The following is a 20,352-nucleotide window of genomic DNA, read 5'->3' on the forward strand; positions in this document are numbered from 1 at the left end:
TGCATGTATGTTTATGTAGGGAAAACAAAAGAATCTTGGATACATTGTGTCTGGATATGTTGAACTGAGGCTATAAAAGCTTAAGTCAATAGTTGATATATTCCCCTCTCTACTTGCTTTGTGATTTTTTTTTTTTTTTTTAAGTTACTATATTGTTTGCAAAAGCAAAATAATTCTTATTAGGCAAAGGAATATAATTTCATGTGTGAATATTTCCAGAGGACATCTTGATTCTAATGGTGGGGGAAAGTGCAATATCAAGTTCCAGAAACAATGCTATGCAATCTTAGCTCAATCAAGTAATGATAAACAAGCAACTCTAGTTCACATGTGGCCTAATAACATCCACATCATTTGTCCATCATAATTTTTTCCTTTGACATAATTGTCTATAATAATTCAGAAAAGCAATCATATGGAAATAATATATACCCTTTACTTGCAAATCATACTCAGACGGATCCTTTATTGGTAATGGTGGATATGCCCTATGATTATGCCGAAAAGGCAAAAGCAACCATCAGCAATGAAGTGACTGACCTATTTGCCGGTGAGTGTAACTCACTCAGAATCATATTCTTTCTTGCATCAGGACCTTCACTCTAAAATCCGAGAAGGATTTGTTTAGGAGCGAATCCAAGTGATATGGTCTATGTGTTTTATACTTAAACGTCAAATGACTAACACATATTTTAATTATTTAATATTAATAAATATGTGTCGGCTTAATATTAGTGGAACACACACCTAAGACAGGTAAGAATCTTCCTATACTCGAAACAAAAGAGTATAGCTTTCTACTTTTTCGAAAATCCAGAGAAAAAGGAAAACAAATGTAACCATAGGAAAATCTGAAATAGGGCAAAACTTGGGCTTTCTTGAAGTTCAACTAGCCTTCATTGGACCAGCCTTTAACAGCTTGCCAAAGAGATCAAGTTTTGGACTATCAGTTTATGGGCATCAGTAGGCAGATTAACTAATCACAAGTTAGCCCAGGTGCCAGCTGGTCGTAGCTTCTATAAGAGACGAGCAAACTATGACTGCTACACATTTGCTTTTTTGCAGAAAAGGTAGAGATCAATGCAAGAAAATACTCCTTGGTTGTTCGTGAATGTATTAATCAATGATGTGTAAGGTAGAATGAAGTTAAAAAAGGAACAATCATGTAACAATATTGAATTCATCAAATAATTGCGGATGGTAATCAAAATATTAACTTATCCTAGATGTTTCTAGCAAAGCACAGGCCTCATCTTGTAAAACCTTCCATGCTGCAGTTACATGCCTCTCTTCGGTCAGTGGTGCTCCTACTGCAAAACGTAAGATATACTTGCCAGATAGAACCTGGTACAATGATTATGAACAAGAAACTTTAGCAGTTATTTAAATATCAGTAAATGTTTGGCAAGATAGAGGACAAGAGAAAGAAGAAATAATGAATTCTGATCATCCTTCTAATTGTTAGGGAAGATAAACAAAACCAAAAATGACTTACCGTATGAGATATAAAAATTTTCCCAGTTGAGTTTACCGCATCTAATAGGTCATGGCTCAATTTGTTGCCATGATCTACGTTGTTGTCCGGAGGTAAAAGGCGAAAACAAACCAATGCAAATATCGGAGGGGAAACAACCTGAGCACATGAATTATGGAAATGATTCAGACTGTATGCAAGATAATATCATTCAAAGGAATCCATAAGCAGTGAACACTCGCAAATTTATACATAGAAGCATGCAGCAAATAGAAGCCAAGAATATCATCTTGTCACTTGTAGCACCTTCTCTATCTCACATCAATTTTTTCAATCTTTCAGCCAACTTTACAGTATCAAGTCATTTGTATTGCAAGCACTATCTAAGAGAAAATTTTATTTTATGAGGCATATGAGTTTGGCTATATGAAAAGAAGTATAAAACTACTAGTGAGGAGTGTAAATACCTCAAATCTAGTGTCTTCTGCAATAAGTCCTTCAAAATATTTAGCCAAGTTAATATGATTTCTGATGTAGCATTGTAGCTTTTCTACACCATACAATCGTAACACCATCCACAGTTTCAATGATCTGGAAGGCACCATTAGGTTATATCTGGTAATAGTACTTTGGTACTTGAACTGTGTTTTAGGAAAACATCATAATTTTCTTGTTGGAAAAACACTTAAGTAAAGGAATACCTAAACCGTCGTCCAAGGGGAATTTGCCAATCTTTGTAGTCCACAACCGTGTTTGTTTGGGAAGGCTGCAACATTGATATATTATGGAACATTATAATTCGTATGACACAGTTTTCAGAAACGTTTAACCGTCCAACCAAGTCAACCATCCTAAATGAGCAACTTGCTATATTGTCACACACAACTTGATTGCAAATGCGTAATAAGATAATGACAAATGCACAAGGAAAAGACTGCATATAAAGGCAGAATCCTTTATGATAAAGAATTGATATTGCGATATTGCATCAGCTCCTTTGTTGGACATGGTGGTGCATATTGATTACTCACTCTTGGCATAGTTAAAATGACCCAAGGATTAGAGCCTCATTCTTCTTCTTATTTTAATAAGATATCTACCCTTTACACAGATACCATAAAAGTTCTGTACATTTCCCTAGCGAACACTTCAGGATTGAAGAATTATACAAACAGCCTTCAAGTTGGCACATTAATGGATTTAATTTCTAAGGAATCTAAACAAGTTTAGCTATTTTGGACCATTTCTAAGTTCAGATTGACAACAACATGACACATACAGGCCTATTTAGTTAAATTCATTGAGACTTAACTGGGGACAGCATATGTCAACCTTTGGCAATTGTCATGCATATAATATGTCAAATTCTATTTGTATATCACCGGAAAAAGCTGGATCTAAACCTCTACAAGAAACTATAGAAAAAGATAGACCAAAACATGTTGAAGGAAGCTTACTTTGTTTTGCAGAAACTCCGGATTAGTAGAAAGTGACTGAATCAGTGCATTTCTATCCTGTCACGCAAGGTAACACAACTATTCAATACTTTTACATGTTAAAAGAAAATTACACATGAGACAGCAGAACTGACTGCTGAGACATGAAAGTGCAGTAATTTCAACAAGTACTGCATGAGGCTTTCCTAATTATCAGAAGAAAAGAAAACACACTGAATATTTTACTGGAAGAAATCTTAATTGTATCAATAAGAGTAACTGTGTCTTAGGACCTAAACCAAGTAATAAGACAATTTGGAACTTTCATAAAACATTGTTTATCTGGACGAACATGTTAACGCCAGATGTACTGTGTAAATTATAAACAGAATAAATTGTTTGTGCTGCATTTTTCTCATTGCCATCAGCACAACAGTATTTTAACTACAAAAACACTTTTTCATGCCACAACATATCAAGTAATCTAGATTATACAATACAAAAATATCTAATCTCTTCTTCACAAATGGATTGAACATTTAATGAAAAATATTTCCAGATTATACAAATATACAAAAATTTGTCAAGTCATCAGGTGAAGAAGAAGTTCAAAAGCTGATAATCCCTGAAAAGGATTGTGATATCTGGTCATCTGGGTTTTGGGAAGAACTCAAAAATAGTCTTAACCAGCAAACTAAGAACTATAATGATGCCAGTATCATTTCACTGCAAATAAATTCTATAGAAGAACAGAGAAAGGATATACTAATATATGTTATTCTCCAAACTTTACCATCTGCATTTGATATGAAATAACTAATGCTACTTTTTAACATAAAACTGAACCCCAAACTCTACGCAAAGTCCATTCCACCCTTCAAAGAATGGAGCTGAACTGCATGTTCCCAAGAAGGGGTTAAAAAATATGCACATGGGTGTCCTGGAGAACCAGAAATAGCACAAATGAGACTAATCACAGAGAAACTAAAAAAAGTAACTGATATTTAAATGCATCTAGGGAAGAGAATCATAAGATGAGAAAATGGCATACCTTTACCCAAAGGGCTGAGCAATCAAAGTTTGTCAGGAACCATTTATGCGCATTCATGTTAAAAGAGTCAGCTTCTTCAACACCATCCATATAACAACGGTATTCTGGACAAACACAAGCACTTCCAGCATAGGCAGCATCCACATGAAACCACATGCCATTACTCTGCTAAGAAGCCATTACAAAGCATTATTAATAATAAAAAACGAGAATTTTCTGTGTTTTTTAAGGCCATGTAGGATCATTTCGGTCAGTGAAAATGTTAAGATAAAGTAGAAGTGGTTCCATGTTGCAGACTTATGGAGTATTGAAAGACGAGAAACCTAGAAATTCAAACCACAGCTTAGTGTTGTTGAACATGCTCAAACAAACAACACAGGAGAATGTCCATTTTCTTGTTTCTACACTGTTTTTTTACATTGTCGTAATGCATCTCAAGATGTTTGTGCAAGTGCACCTAGTGGCAAAAGGTTACTTGTAGCATTTTCTATCCTGTGGGCTGATACTCTTATACTTTGGCTTGACTTGGGCTAGGTATCTACCTTTCCATTCCTCTGCTTTTTAGTAGAAAACTATGCATGGTTGTTTTATCGTGCAGATTAGCAGTTGTAATGCAGTCAGCTACAGATGACAAATAATATTCATTTCCTTCTTTTCTTCAAACAAATTAAATAAATCTAACCTTGGCAATCTTTCCCAGTGCAAGTAATGGATCAACAGCTGTCGATGAAGTAGTGCCAACCTGCGAATATATAAAGGTTCCGTGAAATCAGAAACTTTTATTGCAATGTCATATTAGATAAACATGGAAAGGACTTACAATTAAGTTAATGTCAACCCAATATAAATATTCAGTCACATAAAGAGTTCACAGTTTTCCTATTACAAACCTTGCTATTGTGCTTTATAACTTTACTTCACTGATTCATTGAACATGAAAAGAAAAGGCAAACATCTAACAGCACGCATAAAATAAAAAGGATCAATGCCCTAATTTTGGTCTCTTACAGTAGCACACAAAAAGAAGGGAATCAGTCCAAGGGAAATGTCCTCTGAAATTGCTCTACTGAGTAAATCTGGCGCAAGGGCATAATTTGTGGAAGAGTCTGTTTCTAGCAGCCTGCAATTTACTGGATGAATCCCTCCTATCTGCCATTAGACCAACAGTATTATATAAAATGAAAAGATATTAAAAATTATCAATAACAAGACAAGCCAATCAGTGCATACACATGTCCAAAAGGTACTAATTATTAAATAACAATAGGACAGTTTTAGCTGACTGAAAGCCTTTAAATCTTATGAAATCTTGAAGGATGTTGATGGGGGAGCCATCATGAGTAACTGAAATAAGTTTCTAATATCTTCATGTCCATTTGTAAATTGTAGCTAATGTCCACAGGTGGATATTTACAAATGTACCTGGCAGGCTTTTTGCAACGCAGAATGTGTTTGATCAGATCCATAAACCACAAGCTTTCTAAGGGCATCTTTTCCAACCCTCCTCAAGACCTTGTCCCGTGCAGCTACTAGTGCAACTAGAACAGCTTCACTTGCAGTACCCTGTATCACTCCACCTCCTTGTCCTGCAATATCATTCCATAGGCTCAAGAGATTCCCCACCCACAGTTATCCTAAAGTAAACATTAGCATGCCTGTGTCTTGCAGCTTAAATTTCCAGTATCCAACAACTTTCAGAAACTTCAATTAATTTAGACTTTCAAACCTTTAGTTTACAAACATGTCCAAAACCTTTTTAGAACTCATGATGGATTTTCTTTAGCATCATCTCATATCAATCTTACATATCAAAGAAATTTCGAGAACATATAGCATCTCACTTAAATCACGAGTTCAGCAAAATAAACCCCTCCTGAGCATTATTAGAAGCAGTAAAAACTGAATTACTGTTGGAATAGGAAATATTGACATAGCTGTAAATATAGGAATTCTAGGCTACATTAAAGGAGATTATGCAAATCATTAGGCAGATTTCTTATATAGCTGTAAATTGCTGTGATTATGTTCTTTCTTTATTTAGGTGATGTTTGTACCTATATATATGTACAATGTAATACATGTAAATTAAGGAGCAATACAACCTATCTTTTCTATTTATTTGCATGGTATCAGAGCCATCCAAAAAAAAAAAAAAAACCCTAGCCTCCTCAAAGAAAAATCTAGCCACTGCAATTCCATCTGATGGGTCAGTCACTAATCCTACTTCTGAAATACCTACTTCATCCAATCAACAAAAAATCTTAGCCACATCTGATTCTCATTCAATCCAAAGAACTACTATTAGGTTGAATGGAGAGAATTTTCTACGCTAGTCTCAGTCTGTGCGTATGTATATTCGAGGTAGAGGGAAGAGTGGATACTTAACTGGTGAAAAGAAGGAACCAGACATGGATGACTCATCCTATTCTTCTTGGGATGCAGAAAACTCCAAGGTTATGACATGGCTAGTCAACTCCATGGAGGAAGACATAAGTTCCAATTACATGTGTTATCACACAGCAAAGGAACTTTGGGATAATGTCAATTTAATGTATTCAGATCTGGGAAATCAGTCTCAGATATATGAAATCATGCTGAAACTAGGGGAAATCCATCAAGGTGAGGATAGTACCACCAAATATTTTAATTCTCTGAAACGTCTATGGCAAGACTTGGAATTGTTTAACTTTTATGAATGGAAATCCATTGATGACTGCAATCATTACAAAAAAAAGGTAGAAGATGATTGCATTTTCAAATTCCTCATGGGACTTAATGTGGAGTTTGATGAAGTGAGAGGGCGAATCATTGGGAGACAGCCCCTTCCATTTATTGGCGAGGTATTTGATGAGGTTCGACGTGAGGAAAGTCGCAGGCTGGTTATGTTGGGGAAAAAAGGCTCAAACAGCAGCACTGAAAATTCTGCATTAGCAGCAAAGAATCCTATGCAAGAAAAGTGAAGAAATTTGATGAAAAGCCCCGTATTTGGTGTGACCACTACAACAAAGCAAAGCATACACGTGAAAACTGCTGGAAACTTCATGGAAAACCAGCTAACTGGAAGGGAAAACATGAAGGCAAGTTCAATCGGACTCCCTTTGCGAATGAAGCTGAAGCGGTCCCCTTCACTCCACAACAAGTTGATCAAATACTAAAGCTGCTGAAATCTAATTCTGGATCATCTAGTACTCTTAATGCTTCCTTGGCACAAACAGGTAGAAATTTAAATGCCTTATCCTGTGTGAGTCTAACTGCTCCATGGATCCTAGATTCTGGAGCATCTGACCATATGACAAGTGTCTCAAGTTTATTTCATACTTATGTTCCTTCTTCTGGTCATGAAAAAATTCGTATAGCAGATGGTTCTTACACACCAATTGCTGGTAAAGGTACAATCAGTTTGTCAAAAACCTTGACTCTTAAATCTGTCCTCCATGTACCTAAACTTGCATGTAATCTATTATCTGTCAATAAACTGTCTAAAGATTTCAATTGCCGTGTCATTTTTTGTGACTCCTATTCTGTGTTTCAGGACCAGAATTCGGGGAGGAAGATTGGCAGTGCTAGGATGATAGATGGGCTCTACCATTTTGAAGGTGAAGCCTCCAAAGATGAAAAACCTCATGGACTAAGTAGTGTTAGTTCTATCTCTGTTAAAGATAAAATCATGCTTTGGCATTATAGATTAAGGCATCCTAGTTTTTTCTACCTTAAAAGGTTGTTTCCTACTTTATTTAAAGGAATAGATTGTTCTTATTTTCATTGTGAACATTGCATTTTATCAAAAAGTCATAAGCACATTTATCATTCAAAGCCTTATCAACCCTCAAGGCCTTTTTATTTAATTCACAGTGATGTGTGGGGTCCTTCACGAATCCATACTTATTCGGAAAAAAAATGGTTTGTCACATTTATCGATGATAATACTCGATTGTGTTGGGTTTTTTTAATGACTAACAAGTCTGATGTTAAGACGATCTTTCAAAATTTTTACGCTATGATTGAAAATCAATTTCAAACTAAAATCAGTACCCTACATACTGATAATGGTACAGAGTATTTCAATGAAACGCTTGAAAAGTTTTTAAAAGACAAAGGTATTCAACATAAATCTACTTGTGTTGATACGCCCCAACAAAATGGTATAGCCGAGCGCAAAAATAGACACTTATTGGAAGTGGCTCGTGCTATTATGCTCTCTATGTATGTACCTAAATATATGGGGAGAAGCTATTTAACTGCATCATATTTGATTAATAGAATGCCTACCCGTGTTCTTGATTTCACTACTCCCCTTGAATGTTTTCAATGTTACTTCCCACAACATCATCTTTCATCCAATTTGCCTCTTAAAATTTTTGGTTGCACTATGTCCATTTATCTAGCAACAAGGATCAATTCAAACTAGATCCAAGGGCTGAGAAATATGTTTTTGTTGGTTATGCATCAAATAAAAAGGGGTATAAGTTTTTTAATCCCCATAATAAAAAGGTCATAATTTCTATGGGTGTTATCTTTCTTGAAAATCAGCCTTATTTCAAAAGGGATTTTCTTTAGGGGGAGCAATTAGAGAAAGAAAATAAATGGGACAGCATTGTTTTACCCAAAATCAGAGGACATAATTGAGAAGGAGAGGTTTCAGCGTTTAGTGGGCAGACTTATATATCTGTCACATACTCGTTCTGATATAGCATTTGCAGTAAGCATGATTAGCCAATTTATGCACTCATCAGGCCAAGAACACTTTGAAGCTGCCTATAGGATACTTAGATATCTAAAGGGAACACCTGGAAAAGGACTGATGTTTAAAAAATCTGGTAATTTGCAAGTGGAAGTCTATACCGATGCTGATTGGGCAGGTAGCACTATAGATAGAAGGTCAACATCAGGGTACTGCACTTTTATTGGAGGAAATCTTGTTTCCTGGAGGATAAAAAAACAAAATGTTGTAGCATGTAGTAGTGCTGAAGCTGAATTCAAATCTCTTGCACATGGAATTTGTGAAGCAATGTGGATTAAAAGGTTACTAGAAGATTTGGGACTACCTATTTCCCTCCCCATGAAAGTCTATTGTGACAACAAAGCTGCTTGTTCCATTGCACATAATCCAGTTCATCATGATCGGACTAAGCATGTTCAAGTTGACAAGCACTTTATCAAAGAGAAGATTGAAAGTGGACTGATTTGTATTCCTTATATTCCTACATCTCAACAAATAGCTGATATTTTTACCAAAGTACTACTGAAAAGACAATTTAATTTTCTAGTAAGCAAGCTGTTAATGAGAGATATTTTTCAGCCAGCTTGAGGGGGAGTGTTGGAATAGAAAATATTGACCTAGCTGTAAATATAGAAATTCTAGGCTACATTAAAGGAGATTATGCAAATCATTAGGCAGATTTCTTATATAGCTGTAAATTGTTGTGATTATATTCTTTCTTTATTTAGGTGATGTTTGTACCTATATATATGTACAATGCAATACATGTAAATTAAGGAGCAATACAACCTATCTTTTCTATTTATTTGCAATTACTCTTTGCTCAATATCAATTCTTATGCCAGTAACCTTCATATCATGGCAAAGTAATCAATTTGGAATTCACCCGGAGTTCAAAAGGAAAACTAAAAGGTAGCATCAAATGAGCACTTCCATCTTACTGCTTGTAGAATCTCCAAAGCAGATGCCTATTAGCAAATGGGTGCTAAAAAACGACTTCAAAAGACATTCAAGAGCAAATCAAAGTGTTTTTTCTTAGTTGCATCAAAATATGTTATATAAATTTTAGAAACTCATCTTTGATGGACCGAATAAAGCAGGCAGACAGTAAGATGCATAAAGAAGTAGCTAACCTTTTTTTTTAAAGAAAAAGGTCGTATCAAGCTCTGCACTTTCTCATTGAATTTAATTTGAATAATACTTGTGTCACAACTCTTACCAGTAGAAAGAAATTCTTCAGGTAGCTTGAGCATTTTACCAAGCCAGTCTAGAACAATCATTTCAAGCTCTGTTGCGGCGGGAGAAGTTATCCAGCTAAAACCCACCATATTAATACCAGCACTAAGCATTTCTCCTAAAAATCCTGCAACGCTGCTATTAGAAGGATAATATGCAAAATAATTTGGGCTTTGCCAATGGGTCACTCCTGGTAAAATCTTTGCCTGAACATCTGCATTCATAAACATAGTCTGTTCACAGAAACCATAGAAACCAAGAACTTCATCCAAAAATCCCCATTATGAATACAGTTAGAAATTCAATCATATGTTTTAGCAAGCTATACACTTAGGAGAATGTAGGTTGATCTAATTAAGCAACTTCACCATCAAGAACATTTTGCAATGACTCAGGTTGATTTGGTGCAGAATCAGGCAGAAGTTTACGAAGATATCCAGGCTGCACAATCAATTAAATGCTACCATTATAGAATAAACAAATGAAAGTGTTTTAGACCATAAAACTCTGCTGGAACACAAAAGCATAAGCAAAGAGAGATTATAAAGTTTATGCTAATAATAGAACAGAGTAAATAGACCAAGAAAGATAGAGGATTGAATATATAGTTACCTCAACTTGACTAAGAACTGGAAAATTTTCAATGGTTTTATAGTAATCAGCAATAAAATCAACCATTTTATGTCCATGCTCTCTCAGTTGCTCTGCATCCATAGGTCTCAACTCACCTTCCCTAAACATAATCAAATGCAAAAAAAAGTTAAAACAAAAGAAATGGGAAAGACAAGTGATAACCATTTCATACAAGTAAGCCATAGAAATAGAATAATGAAGAGAGCAGCATCTGAGACTACGTACATTTCTTTGGTAGGTGTAATAAAAGAGAGATAAAGATTGTGCGTTTATAAATTGTAGCAAAAAAGGCCAATTGGGTTTTAAGTTTTTAGCGGATAAAACAATGTTGAAGAAGAAAGATTAGTGATGGAGACTGACTCTGTAAGACTAGTGATTGGGTATTCTCCACTGTTTTTTCAAGTATGAACTCTGTAACAGAGAACGATAAAAATTATTTTTTGCAGTGTATATTTCTTTTAGGCTAATTTTAAAATAAAACAATCACTTACGACTTATTTCTAAATTCAGCACCTAATTTTTTAATTTTAATAAAATAATTTTGATATTATTTTTAATTTTATTCTCTAATATGGTTAATAACTGAAATCTATTAATGTAGTTGGTTAAGTTAGTATTAAAATTGTCCATTTATTTCATATCCAAAAATAATATCATGTAAATAATAAAAAAAAATAATCTAATAGCAGCGATCTTTTTATGTAAAATTCATATTTATAAAGATCTAAACAATTTAATTTCGTATTTTTCTATTTATACTTTTTTAGTATTTATTTAGCTTAAATATTTCAAACTGTAGATGTCTAGGATTAAAAGAAAAATAATAATAATAAATATTTAAATATCTAAAATTAAATTAGCAACTTTAATTTTTATGTTTTATTACTAAAGTTATAGTCGTGTTAACAGATTTTAGTTGTAATTTTGTTAGAAATTAAAATAAAATTAATTCTAATTTTATTGCTAATGCTAAAAAAATAAAAATTACATATTAAATTTAAAAATAAGTATACATTTTATTTGATAATTAAATTTTTTTTATATACAACTTTATCATTTTCTTTTTCAGATAATTATTTGCTTACAAAGAATTATATTTAATTATAAAAGTAAAAATTTAATTCCATATGCACAACAGAATCTTTAATTTGGACTCAAAAAATTAAAGTAGTTAAATTATTTATTTATCGCCCAGAAAATAATATTTATTTAAATTTTATTATATAAATTATAAATATTATGAACTGTAAAAGAAAAAGAAATAATACATTTGAGGTCTAGCTCAAGTGGCAAGAGCAATTGCTTTTGGAAGGTGGAGGTAATAAATTCAAGGTGAAAGATCTCTAGAAATTTCGTATTTATGGCAAGTATAAGGGGATATTATTTCTTAAAGTGTAGCTCACAAATCCATTGAATCTCCTATGAATAAAAAAAGAAAAAAGAATACTTTTAAATATCAAAGTTTATAACCAGAAGAAATAACTAACACTTCAAACCTTTGATTTAACTTTTTATTTTGGGATATGTTTTGCGAGATAAAATGTAAATAAAACTTTCATCAACAAATAAAAATAATTAAAAAAATTATAAAATTTATTAAAATTGGATATTTAACTTTTTAAAAATTATAATTCAATTTGTGAAATCATCAATTATTAATCATGAGTTTCAACTTTTTTAATTTGAATTTGATCCTAGATATTAAAGAGGTAAAAGAAAGTCATTTCCTATAAATTTATTCATGGAATGATAAATATAAGTGATAAACAATAACAAATTAGTATTATTTGCTTCCTATTTATTATATTATGGTTGATCAGGAGACATGAGAGGATACTAACCACAAGTTGTGAAAATATTTTCTTTAATTATCGTCCATATACTATTAGATTGAGTCGCAAACCTTCCATCATCAAAGTTTCAATTCAAGCGAGAGCCAACATTCATCTAAATTCCTTACCCTTATGCATAAATTATTGGTATCTTCTACTTTTTTATTATCTCGACATCATCTCCTGTAAGGATATCTTTTTTTTATTGACTGAGGTAGAAAGTGGCTCTTCCTAACGTTTCACCTTCTTAAAAGCTCGGAACTAATATTAGCATCTCGATTTGTATTTGTGACTGATTTAGGATATATGTATTCAATTGTATGAACATAGTTTATCAAGAAATATTTTTGTTCGCAATAAAAGAGAAAGCAGGGAAAAAATAATGATCAAGCTAGCTGGTCTACTTACATGATATTTTTTTCGTTCCAAATGTGGGGTTACCATATAAAAAATAATATAACTATAACAATACTATGAACTGATGAGAAGTAGTTGTTTATTCGTGTGTTGCACGATCATTATTATTATTTAATTATAAAATTAAGTTGATAGATATAATTTAGTAAATTTTTTAATTTTTAATATTAATTTATAATATTCTAAAAAAATAGCAAACTAACTATTTTTATTTATTAAAATTTTAAAATTTTATACTTCATCATAGATAGCGACTAACATTTAGAGCGCTAGTAAGATAATCCCCTTCCAACAGTCGATGGTTCCAGTGACTATGAGTTCGCTAGATCGATCGGCCTCAAAGAATTGGGTCATAACAAGAGTTTTATCAATCTGAAACTCAAAATAAGGCCATGATTAATCAATAATAGAATAAGATTTAACCGCGAAACATACGTCCAATGGGGAAGCACTAGGTCTATCGTCCCAATCCTATCACTAATGATGGACTTATGTCAAGGGTTTAAAATATTTATTAATTAATTTTAGTATTATATAGATATTACTATTTTTAGAATTAAAAATTTATTGTATAATTAGAAAATTATTTTATTATTAAAAGATATAATTTAAAATATTATTTTTAAAATTAAAATTAAATTTATTAAATAATATATTAAAATATAATTAGTACTATTTTTTATAATATGATTAATATTATTATTCGATTAGAAAACTATTTATTAGTTAATATAATATTTAGATATAATAAACATACTATTTTAGAATAAGTATTTAATTAGAAACATTACTTATTAATTAATAAATTAATAGAAAAAATTTGAATATTACATATTAAAAATAATATACATATCAAAATAAAAATCTTACGTGCCAAAAATTAAATACATGTGTCAAAATTTAAAATATCAAAAATTAATATTATATAGATTTGATATTTAAAATCTAAAATTTTAGAAATCATAATTTAATATAAAATAATAATATTTATAATTAAGTATATATAATAAATTTATTTAAAATTAAATGTCAACCTAAAATATTAGAATCCATATTATTTATTCAGATAAATTGAAAAAGAAAAAATCTTTAAAGAGTATTTGCTTATGACACACTGCCTCCACCGTCATTACACCACCAAATGTATATCTTTATCAGAGCAGTGCTATGTTTTTCATAAACCATCCCCCACCAACACTATAAATAAAATAAACTATTATAGAAAATTATAATCTTCATTACAATTTTAATAATGATATTATGCATACAATTTTTTGTATTTTTGGTTTAAATGGAATTTTTTTTAAATTTATTCTTTGAATATGGCAATAAATCTAAAAAAATATAATAAAAATTAATTAATTTATAATTATTTTTTATATAATGAGTGATTAATTTTATACCTCAAATGATAATAATTTTTTATTTTTTACATTCATATTTAATCTTTAGAAATTTAAAATATTTTATTATTAAATTTTAATAAATTTATTATATTAAAAAATTCTCCTATTATTCTATAATATAACTCAACTATACATATTTATTATATTTACACACTAATATATAATATATACATATATATATATATATATATATATCATATATATCATATCAACAATTAGATTATTCTTTGTTTAAAATAATTAAAAATGATTATTTATAATTTAGTAAAATGTATATAGAGGGTATTGGTGGACGTTCTCACTGTTTTGCTTTTGGCCAGAATTGAAGCTTGGCGCCGAGTAGCAGTGTCCCCTGACCGGTGGCTCAGCCAGGCAGCCATTGTAAGTAAGGAAATATAGAAAAGAGTGTTGAAACATGGTGCAAAACTGCAAATATGGAAAGGCGGCTGAAACCATACATATAAATCTCGCCCGAATCATGATAATCCCTAACGGCCAAGCGAACATTTTGAATCACTGAAATTAAAATTAGCAGTGTAATTGAATTAACAGGAGAAAAATAAAATACCCCAATTTCGAGGGAAATGGAAAATCAGGGAAAGGAATTGCCAGCGAAAGAATACGAAGACGAAGCAGATATATACGACGGAATCAGAGCTCACTTCCCTCTCACTTTCGGTAAACAATCCAAATCCCAAACATCCCTCGAAGTTATCCACAACTCCACCCGTCGCCCCACCGCCACCGTCATCAAAAACACCGACAAATCCAATTCTTTCCCATCTCTGTCCTCCTCCTCTAAAGAATGGCTCAACTCTCTCCGCACTTCCAAAGACCCTAACCCTAGCCCTGCAATTCCACTTCCTCCTTCCGCTTCCAATGCTAACGTCAGCATCGGACATCCTCGTCCTCCGCTGCTACCACCATCGGATGATGATGATGATGATGATGATGATGGTAGTGAGGTTATGGTCGGGCCACCGCGTCCTCCTCCACCTGCTGCTGCTGCTGCTGATGATGATGATGGCGAAAGCGTTATGATCGGACCGCCACTTCCTCCGCCGACACAGAATTCAGATTCGGAGGAAGACGATGAAGAGGAGGATGAGGAGAATCGATATCGGATTCCAATGAGTAATGAGATTGTGCTAAAAGGCCATACAAAGGTTAATTATCTTTCTTTTCATAATTTTTAGGGTTTAAAGTTTTGAATTTTAATTTTAGTTTCTAGTATTATTCTCGGCAAGTTATTTAATTTAGAATTGTATTGGGTTATAGTTGAGTTGTTTTGATGACGATGATGATCATATTGTGGATGATTTGTCAGATTGTGTCAGCACTTGCAATTGATCACACTGGGTCTAGAGTTCTTTCGGGTAGTTATGACTATTCAGTAAGAATGTATGATTTTCAAGGCATGAATTCGCGTCTCCAGTCCTTTAGACAGCTTGAACCATTTGAAGGTCATCAAGTTCGTACTTTAAGTTGGAGTCCAACTGCTGACCGCTTTTTGTGTATCACAGGTTCTGCCCAGGCTAAGGTACACTTGTGATATGCTTTTCTCTTTAATCATTTACTTAAACAGCTACTATGGAAATGATCATTTTTCTTTTTGTCCTTTATATTTCAGATATATGACCGAGACGGACTCACACTAGGTGAGTTTGTGAAAGGGGATATGTATATCCGTGATTTGAAGAATACTAAGGGGCACATTTCTGGTTTGACTTGTGGAGAATGGCATCCTAAGAGTAAGGAGACTGTTCTAACATCGTCGGAGGATGGATCTCTGCGGATTTGGGATGTAAATGATTTCAAAAGTCAAAAGCAGGTATTTTTTTACTCATCTATTGGGATATGAATTTTGATCTGTCGGTGGATCGAAGCTATATGTTTTCCTCTGGAAATGAAGTACAGAAACAAAAATTCAATTTCTGCACTCAATAAAAATGGCCAAATGAAGTGTGCATAAAGCATCTGTAATGGACTCAAAGAAACTGATAGCTAAACATTCTTAACTGAAAGTAAAGAGGAAAGAAAATGATATCTAGTCCTTCATTTGAATTATGGGAATCTAGTTTGGCTCTATAAATGCATTTCTTTTTGCAACTTGATGGAGTCTTTTAGTTCTCCATTTCTTAAGCTCACACATTGTTAGTGAAGGGCGGGCCTTGGTGCAGCAATAAGATTGCTCTATTATGACTTGGAAGTTGCTGGCTCAATCTGCAGAAGGAGCCTCCTTTATATGGAATGGGATGGCTATGCACATCTGGCCCTCCTTTAAGCCTACAATGCTCATGCAATGAGACACTCATATGATTGCATTAATTATGATGTGCTTGAAAGTGTTGGGGCTTTTTGGGGATTGCTGCTAGGTTGTTAAAGGCAGATTTAGAATTTTTTTGATTTAATAGATTGATATTTAAAAAAAATTTATAACCTGCTTTTGGAATAAAATATCAATTTACTTGCTTTTCTCCAAAAGTTGTTTTCAAAACTCAAAAAAGAAAAAAAGAATTTTGTTTTAAAAGCGCTTTGCCCACTGCAACCCAGATGGGGCTTTATTTTACTAGGAAACAACAGACTGTAAACTGAGTGCTGTAATCATAATTTATGTAGGTCATCAAACCAAAGCTTGCTAGGCCTGGAAGAATTCCAGTTACCACATGTGCTTGGGATCGCGAAGGAAAATGCATTGCTGGTGGCATTGGAGATGGTTCTATACAGGTTCAAGCTCCTGACTTACTAATTATTTTGCTACTATTTATATTAACTAAATCTAGGATAGAAATTGTTAATCTTTTGCCTATTGGATAGAGTTTTTTTTATCACAATAGCAGATTGTTATCATTCTGCACTGGAACTTGTATTCTGCATCTTCTTCTTAATTTCTTCCAGTCAATGTTATTCTCATAAGTTCTACTTATTTTAACACAGATATGGAACCTGAAGCCTGGATGGGGAAGCAGGCCAGATGTGCATGTTGAGAAAGCTCATTCTGATGATATTACTGGACTTAAATTTTCTAGTGATGGACGAATTCTTCTTTCGAGAAGCTTTGATGGTTCATTGAAGGTGGTCATAAAACCATTGTCCAGCTTATATTGAATCTTATTTTCTCTTCTGAATATATGCTTATTCTTGATGCTTATTGCATATTATCTTCCCAACTTCATGTGTTAGGTTTGGGATTTGCGGAAATTGAAAGACTCTCTTCAGGCTTTTGAGGATCTCCCAAATAACTATGCTCAAACAAATATTGCATTTAGTCCTGATGAGCAGCTCTTCTTTACTGGAACATCTGTTGAACGAGAGAGCACAGTTGGAGGATTGTTGTGCTTTTATGATTCGGAAAAACTTGAACTTGTTTCCAGGGTTGGTATCTCCCCAACTTGTACTGTTGTGCAGTGTGCTTGGCACCCGAAACTGAATCAGGTAAAAGACCATATGACATGTCTTTGTCTTCAGCTTTGAAATTTCATAGGGGTCTCTGGTACACTAGAAAACAGTGTAGTTGTAGGGCATTTTAGCTGATTTGTTAAACTGCATTAAGTTTATTCTGCAATATGCAAGAGGCATCTGCTATTCCAATCTACCTCTCTACTTTCTAGCAATAGGCAAAAAGAATTATGGAATAAGAATTAAACTGATTTGGTTTCTTTGTTTAAGATCTTTGCAACAACTGGAGATAAAAGCCAAGGTGGAACTCACATATTATATGATCCCACACTTAGTGAGAAGGGTGCTCTTGTCTGTGTTGCACGTGCACCACGTAAAAAATCCGTGGATGATTTTGAGGTGCAACCTGTCATTCATAATCCTCATGCCCTACCATTGTTTAGAGATCAGCCAAGCAGGAAGCGTCAGCGGGAGAAGATATTGAAGGATCCTATTAAGTCCCATAAGCCTGAACTTCCAATGACTGGACCAGGTTATGGTGGAAGAGTTGGCGCAAGTAAAGGAAGCTTGTTAACCCAGTATCTACTCAAGGTGATGCGTCAATTTCTTTTCTTTTCTTTTTTCTTGTATGCTTTTTGCTTGAAAAATGTTATGTAATTTATATCTGTTGTTTAAATACAGCAAGGGGGAATGATCAAGGAGACATGGATGGAGGAAGACCCAAGAGAAGCTATATTGAAGTATGCCGACGTTGCTGCAAAAGATCCCAAGTACATTGCTCCAGCATATGCACAAACCCAGCCTGAAACGGTTTTTGAGAAGTCAGATTCTGAGAATGAAGAGAAATAATCTATTTACCCGGGGCTGTTTGGTTTGCTACTTGCCACCTGGTAATGGATCTTATGGTTTACAGGTCAGCTCACGTCTCCTTAGTTGTAAATTGTAACAATAAAAAATTGACATGTCTATATCAGGAAATTTTTCGTGTTGCTTTTGTTAATAAGCACTGTAATCTCATTTTTCGTCGCACTGTACTTTGCAGGTGAGCCCCACTTCTCCGTCGTTCTGTATTTAAGGTCAGCACCAGTAGAAGGCAGAAGCCATAATGATAGCTTATGGTTGGTGGCATTGCATTTAATTAGAGAATTCTGTGACTTTCTTCAATGTTTCTAACCTCAGTGATGGATATTGACATGACATGACTAAAAGTTTATGCGACTAGTTCTTGATCTTTAGAATTGATTTACTCTAGGTTTTTTTTACACGCTGCTAACAAAGCTTAAATAGGTTGTACTTGAAAACATTGCTCAATTCGGAAATTATTGAGCTTGTGTTATTTGAACACTCTCCTGCCCTGTAATACTGCTGTTTAAAATGTGTTCGAATTGAAGAGGGTCTTGACAGAATCATACTGATCATTTGGAAGATTGTTGTTCTAAACTCTCGCCGTCCCTGTAATGCTGTGTAATTTGCCACTAAATGGGTCCAAATTGAAGAGCAGTCTGACAGGATCCTATTGGTCATTGTAACAGATTGTTGCTGCAAGAAATAATTTGCTGTTACCATTTAATTCAATGGATTACCATTTTCCCTTCTAAATGAAACCAGAAAAATATGTCAGCATATTTAAGAATTGTTTGGTCTAAAGTCAGAAATGGGAATCGAGAATGAAGAGAAAAAGAATAAGAATGATATTGAAAATGGAAAAAAAAAAAAAACTATTATTTAAATAATTATTTTTATATGTGTTTGCTTCAGCATGAATTTAGCAATCGAAATCATTTGAAATTAAGTTTTTCTTTTTTTTAAAAAAAGAAAATTTGTAATTAAGGTATGATCATTTGAGACTAATGATAATATTAAAGGTGAAGTCGATATCCATGTATTAATATAACAAGCAATTTAGTTAGACATTAATTCTTATAAATTATTTGTCTCTTATTCTTTGGTGAGACATCCTTGTAAATTGTCTGTGTTTCTTATTCTTTAGTGATGTGTGGATCTCTAAGAGTATGAGAATGGGAATGGATTTTCCGTTTCATACGGTGTTGAAGTGAAACTGAGAAAGCAAAGTACAGAGATCTAAACAATTAAAAGTTCACATCCTCAAGGGAGGTATGAAATGCATAATTTCTTTTGATGGAGAAATTTCATTCCAATTTTAAAGTAAATTCCGACCAACTAAAATACTATCATTCCTTGTCATTATGTTTTAACAAACCAAAAGGATCTCCAATATGTTTCTGTCAAGCTGATGGCAGATCTCGTATTCAAATGGAGTTCCTATCTAACGAAAGGAATCAACAAGGTCAGCTGGGCATCTGTTGTAGGTTTGCTACCCTAATCTGACAGCAATGTTGATCCTTGTTAGATAAGGTATAGGCTCTTGCGTGGGCAACGTGAGGTCCTGGCTAGTTTAGAGGATAGCAGTGGTATCTCGGCAACTGGTTTAATCGATAGTTTTAATAGAGTATTGATATGGTATAACTTATTATAATGAATAATGTTAATTTTCAGGATTTAAGGGATTGGAGTAGAGAAATGCATCCATAAGAATTTGCGAGAGACGGTGAATTTTTTCGATAGTTATAAGAGCTTGCCCTAGGGAACCAATGGTTTCTTGTCATAGGCATAAGTTGTTTGATGAGAATATAAAAAAGTCTTTTACCTTCCGAAGTTTATGGTGCCAACCAAATCATACAAGGCAATTGATATCTCTCAATTTCGAAACATTAAACATAATTATTT

At 33.3% G+C, this 20,352-nt stretch overlaps 2 protein-coding genes across 3 annotated transcripts; one reads left to right on the forward strand and one right to left on the reverse strand.

Moving 5' to 3' along the window:
- Positions 1-1,081: 1,081 nt before the first annotated feature.
- LOC8266698 (phenylacetaldehyde synthase) lies at positions 1,082-10,983 on the reverse strand. Of its 2 annotated transcripts, XM_015723806.2 has the most exons (13): positions 10,776-10,983; positions 10,530-10,650; positions 10,286-10,358; positions 9,901-10,131; positions 5,384-5,547; positions 4,970-5,110; positions 4,644-4,703; positions 3,962-4,126; positions 2,932-2,988; positions 2,176-2,240; positions 1,942-2,065; positions 1,496-1,633; positions 1,082-1,344 (listed from the first exon to the last, which is right to left on the reverse strand). In XM_015723806.2, coding segments are annotated over exons 1-13 (1,473 nt in total). In that variant the 5' UTR covers positions 10,778-10,983; the 3' UTR covers positions 1,082-1,212. The 2 variants fall into 2 exon arrangements, with proteins under 2 accessions (XP_015579292.2, XP_002526532.2); XM_002526486.3 differs by lacking the exon at positions 10,776-10,983 and having other exon boundaries at positions 10,530-10,658.
- A 3,509-nt stretch (positions 10,984-14,492) lies between these two features.
- On the forward strand, positions 14,493-19,029 carry LOC8266697 (WD repeat-containing protein 70). The gene is made up of 9 exons (XM_002526485.4): positions 14,493-15,371; positions 15,533-15,745; positions 15,836-16,036; positions 16,825-16,932; positions 17,143-17,280; positions 17,389-17,640; positions 17,875-18,195; positions 18,286-18,517; positions 18,647-19,029. The coding sequence occupies exons 1-8, from the start codon at positions 14,790-14,792 to the stop codon at positions 18,451-18,453; spliced, it is 1,983 nt and encodes a 660-aa protein (XP_002526531.2). The 5' UTR covers positions 14,493-14,789; the 3' UTR covers positions 18,454-18,517; positions 18,647-19,029.
- Positions 19,030-20,352: the final 1,323 nt, after the last annotated feature.

Source organism: Ricinus communis, chromosome 7 (genome assembly GCF_019578655.1).
Source record: "Ricinus communis isolate WT05 ecotype wild-type chromosome 7, ASM1957865v1, whole genome shotgun sequence".
Taxonomy (NCBI): domain Eukaryota; kingdom Viridiplantae; phylum Streptophyta; class Magnoliopsida; order Malpighiales; family Euphorbiaceae; genus Ricinus; species Ricinus communis.

Bases quoted from the DNA above. Each gene is read 5' to 3' on its own strand.
- LOC8266698 (XM_002526486.3), bottom strand. From the start codon at position 10,658: ATGTTTAGGGAAGGTGAGTTGAGACCTATGGATGCAGAGCAACTGAGA. The intron at 4,704-4,969 runs GTAAGAGACCAA...ATATATTCGCAG, and splicing joins CCTTCTTTTTGTGTGCTACT to GTTGGCACTACTTCATCGAC. The intron at 1,634-1,941 runs GTATTTACACTC...TCATGTGCTCAG, and splicing joins CAGAAGACACTAGATTTGAG to GTTGTTTCCCCTCCGATATT.
- LOC8266697 (XM_002526485.4), top strand. From the start codon at position 14,790: ATGGAAAATCAGGGAAAGGAATTGCCAGCGAAAGAATACGAAGACGAA. The intron at 15,746-15,835 runs GTACACTTGTGA...TTTATATTTCAG, and splicing joins CAGGTTCTGCCCAGGCTAAG to ATATATGACCGAGACGGACT. The intron at 17,641-17,874 runs GTAAAAGACCAT...TCTTTGTTTAAG, and splicing joins GGCACCCGAAACTGAATCAG to ATCTTTGCAACAACTGGAGA.